Genomic DNA, 4,282 nt, shown 5'->3' on the forward strand with positions numbered 1-4,282 from the left:
GGGAGGGAGGGGGGAAAAGACGAACCACGAGCGAGTGAAGCTGATACCGCATGGGGAGGGGGGAGGGAAAAGAGGCGGGGGCGTCCTGTATGTGTGTACTATTGTACCTATTCTACGACAGGAGTGTACTACACACACATGGAACCCTCCCTAAACTCCCCCTTTCCCGAAACACACACACACACGCACACAGGTTGCAGGGGATGCAGACGGCGCTGCTTTACGGGAGGCAGATATCGTACTGACGACGTACAGCGTTATCGAGAATGAGTATCGCAGGTACATTTACGGCAGCGTTTGTGTTTGTATCTGTTTGGGGTTGTATGTTTTCATGGAGACACGACATAATGTTGAATACCGTGCCGTACTTAACTACCGTCGTACTTCACATCTGCCGTACATGTGCAGGTTTATGTTGCCGAACAAGGTGCAGTGCAAGTACTGCAGTAAGAGGTTCTACCCGGAGCGTCTCAAGGTGCGTCTGTCTGTCCATATGTATGTCTGTATGTATATAATGGGAATTTATTATTTTTGTGTGTGAACACCTATCCCTCCATATCGCCTTTGTCTGTTTGGTCGTACAGGTGCACTTGAGGTTCTTCTGTGGGCCTTATGCGGTCAAATCGGAGGCCCTCTCCAGAGCGCAGAGGAAGGAGAAGAAAGAGAAGAAGTACGACAACAGCCGCAAGATGACAAAGACAGTCGAGACGGAGCAGCAACTGCAGCAGCAGACGCGAAAACGCACACGTAAAACAACCGGCGGCGATGGCGGTGGCGGCGGTGGCGGTGGCGGCAAGGGGGGGTTGAGGAACTGCAACGGCAAGCGAGGTCGCGGTGGAACCCGTACGGTAGCGGCGACAGGTGGGATGGGGGGAAGAGGGAGGGAACTTCTTGTGTGTATGTGCGTATGTATGCGTGTGCGTGTGTAAGGATGACGGAAGTGGTGTGTGTTTAGGGCGGGATGGAGGGTTGGCGGGATATGTCAACGACGGAACCACCGTACCCCGTAATGCGCCCATATCCAGTGGCCCAACCAAAGTTACCAATTCTCTCTGCGTTACTCTCTGCCGGTCTCTGACCTCTCTAACGGTCAATCTATTTGGGCCTGCTCAGGGTCCGGGAAGTACGGCGAGGAGGAGGAGGAGGAGGAGGAGGAGGAGGAGGAGGGGGATGGCGACTTTGAGCCCGACGAGGCGGTGGAGGTGGAGGGAGAAGAGGAAGAAGAAGAGGAAGAAGTGGTTTCGGAGGAGGACGACGTGGTGGATCTGGTTTCGGAGCAAGACGAGGAACAGGAGGAGGAGGAGAAGAGGGGTGGTACGAGGTGAGCCAGCGGGGGGGAGGAAAGGTTGGGCCGGAGGTTTTAAAATAACTAACCTAACCAACCCCAACCGACAGGAAACGGATTACGTCCAAAAAGGCCGCCTCTGGCAAGCGAGGAGGCGGCACTGTCAAAGGCGGCGGCAAGAATGGCGGCGGATCTGTACGGCAGTCGGGTAGCCGTCGAAGTGGCTCCAGGGGGGGCTCCAAGGGGAGGGACCTTGCTGAGCTGGCTGAGCGGGAGGCGGAGGAGATGATCGAGGCGGCGGCGAGGGCGGCACCAAGTCGGGCTCAAGACGCGTCGGTGCTACACAGAGTGGGTATTGCTGGGCGCGTGTCGTGTGCGTGTGTGTGTGTATGGGGTGGAAGGGGGAGACGGGTGGGGAAAGGGGAGGAGGGGAATTTGGGGGTAATGCGGGGTGAAAGAGGAGGAAAGGTGAGAGTGTGAGCAGGGGAGGGAGAAAACACACATACATGGGTGGTTGGAACGGGTCGTTGGAGGAGTGGTTGTGGGCAACAACTGTCGCCACTTTACTCGGTTTTGCACCCGACCCTATCCCAATTAATAACATTGGTGTTGTGGTTTTTTACTCCTCTTTTCCATGACCTCAAAATCAAACCTCATTTTAAAAACCTAAAACCCACTTGTTTAGGTTCCCTGGCGGCGGATCATCCTGGACGAGGCCCACAGTATCAAGGACCGTCGCTGCTCCACAGCCAAGGCCGTATTCGCACTACAGTCCAAATACAAGTGGGCCTTATCCGGCACACCGTTGCAAAACCGAGTGGCGGAGCTGTACAGCCTCATTCGGTTTCTGAGGTGCGTCTCTGGCAACGGTTAGTGGTTAGCGGTTAACTGTTAGGCGGTTAGTGCTAATCATGGATGGACTCATGAGGTGGAACGGTGCTTCCTCTCCTGCTGAACCAAATATGTACTATAATTGCCGTACCTCTCGTAATTATGTACGACGTGTGTGTCGTATACCGTATAAAGTGCCGTACTTGCGTAAAGTCTACATGAGAGTGCATGCGGATGGTGGCCCCCTGGACTTCCAACTGTTTCATGTACGAAGGATTTATCCGTACGCGTACTACTTTTGTCGCAAGGCGGGTGCCTGCTGCGAGTGCACCTCCCTGGACTACCCCTTCACGAAGCACCACCGCCAGTGCGACATCTGCAGCCACTCGCCCCTCAGCCACTACTGCTGGTGGAATAGGTACGGGGGGGAGAGAGGGGGAGAAGGGGGGAAACACGGGGGGAGGAACGTGTGTATGTAGGTGTGCGTGTATGCGTGTATGTACGGAGGGAGGGAGGGGATTCCACGTGTCTGAGTATGGATATGGGGAGAGGATTAAAAACTTACATACATACATACTTACATACATATACGCGCACAGGTTTGTGGCAAACCCCATCAAGGCGCACGGCTACAGTGGGAGAGGGCGTACGGCACTGATGCTGCTCAAGAACCGGATTTTGCCCGCCATTCTGCTACGCCGTACAAAGGTTCGTACAGTCTCAATGATTGAGTGCTGGTGCTGGTGCTGGCCGCGGTTTTTGTTACATTGTGCGAGACCCTTTCATATATAATTCACATGTAATTGGCAACCTTCATCACCAATACTACCGTACACCACGTAAAGCTGTACTGCTTTGTCGTACATATGTACACAGGTCCAATGTGCGGATGATCTGGCGCTGCCGCCCCGTACCGTACTGCTTCGACGCGACCGCTTCGACGAGCTGGAGGAGGACTACTACCAGGCGCTATACACGCAGGTAATACGAACATTTGGACCGTACGTGTACGGACCGTACGACCGATAGCTCAAGGAGCGGTACGACGTCACGACGTGATTTGATTGCCATAGCTATAACCTTTGATGTACGCACACACATACACACACAAACCTCGCCACTTCCTCTTAACAGCTCCGAAACTACTATAAAACACACACGAATTCACCCCAGTCTTCCCCGCACTCGATGCAGAGTCAGGCCCAGTTCGGCGCTTACGTGGATAGTGGCACGCTGCTGAACAACTACGCGGTGAGCTCACCAGGGGTTTGGGCTTGGGGGGAAGGGGGGGGAGAAGGGGGGAGACCGGGGGAAGGACGGGGGGAAAGACGAACTACGAGCGAATGAAGCTGCTGCCAAGGAAAGACTGCTGCGGCAGATATAAAGAAGGGGGGAGCGGGGTAGGGGGGTAGGGGGGTGCTGGTGGAGGATAACTTGTCGGGGGGTGGGGGGAAAGGTGGAGGAGATTCAAACCCTGTCGCGGGGACATCAGCTGCGGCCGTACACTGCCCCTTTCGTTGATCGCTTTTCTGTCCGTTTTATTAGATGTCTCGTCCTTTACCCGCATTTGCCCGAATTCTGTCGTATTGCCGTACTCCTTGTACAGCACATCTTCGACCTGCTCATCCGGCTGCGCCAGGCCGTGGACCACCCTTACCTGGTAGGTTGGTTGGTTGACGGTTGGCGACAGTTGGTTGGCGGTTGGCGTAGGAGCAGTGGGGGTTATTGTTAATTGTGTATTGTATCTACAATTCTTAGAATGCTGTTGGGGCCCCATAGCTGCCGTTTGTACGGGTGTACGGAGAAATTACCAATATAAACCGCTGCTGCTGTTGCTGAAATGAGGAGTAAAAACTGTCACAACCACCAACTACCTGGGTCTCCTTTTGGTTGATGGTCGATGTACAACAGGTGATCTACTCTGCCACAAACAATCCCGCTACGGCGGCACCGGCGGCGGTCAATGACAATGGCGGCGAAAGTGGAGACGGCAACGCACCATCGCCGGATGCCGTGATCAACACCGGCGCGTACGGAGGCTGCGGCGGCGGCATGGCCATTCCGATTTGCGGGCTGTGCCACGAGGAGATTGAGGATGGGGTGGTGGCGGCGTGTGGCCACGGGTTTTGCCGTACATGCGTCATTGAGTACGTCGAGGGCGCTGTC

General features: G+C 55.0%; 1 protein-coding gene across 1 annotated transcript in view; it reads left to right on the plus strand.

Moving 5' to 3' along the window:
- Positions 1-4,282, plus strand: part of VOLCADRAFT_107529 (uncharacterized protein) — a gene marked incomplete at its 5' end in the record, with an annotated part of 22,752 nt that overhangs the window by 4,816 nt on the left and 13,654 nt on the right. The window contains 11 exons of the mRNA XM_002957062.1: positions 194-279; positions 409-475; positions 585-861; positions 1,114-1,321; positions 1,396-1,633; positions 1,971-2,137; positions 2,716-2,824; positions 2,993-3,097; positions 3,311-3,367; positions 3,723-3,776; positions 4,028-4,263. Of these exons, the coding sequence (XP_002957108.1) occupies positions 194-279; positions 409-475; positions 585-861; positions 1,114-1,321; positions 1,396-1,633; positions 1,971-2,137; positions 2,716-2,824; positions 2,993-3,097; positions 3,311-3,367; positions 3,723-3,776; positions 4,028-4,263 (1,604 nt within the window). The remainder of the gene's footprint in view (positions 1-193; positions 280-408; positions 476-584; positions 862-1,113; positions 1,322-1,395; positions 1,634-1,970; positions 2,138-2,715; positions 2,825-2,992; positions 3,098-3,310; positions 3,368-3,722; positions 3,777-4,027; positions 4,264-4,282) is intronic.

This window comes from Volvox carteri (assembly GCF_000143455.1).
Source record: "Volvox carteri f. nagariensis unplaced genomic scaffold VOLCAscaffold_69, whole genome shotgun sequence".
Lineage (NCBI taxonomy): Eukaryota > Viridiplantae > Chlorophyta > Chlorophyceae > Chlamydomonadales > Volvocaceae > Volvox > Volvox carteri.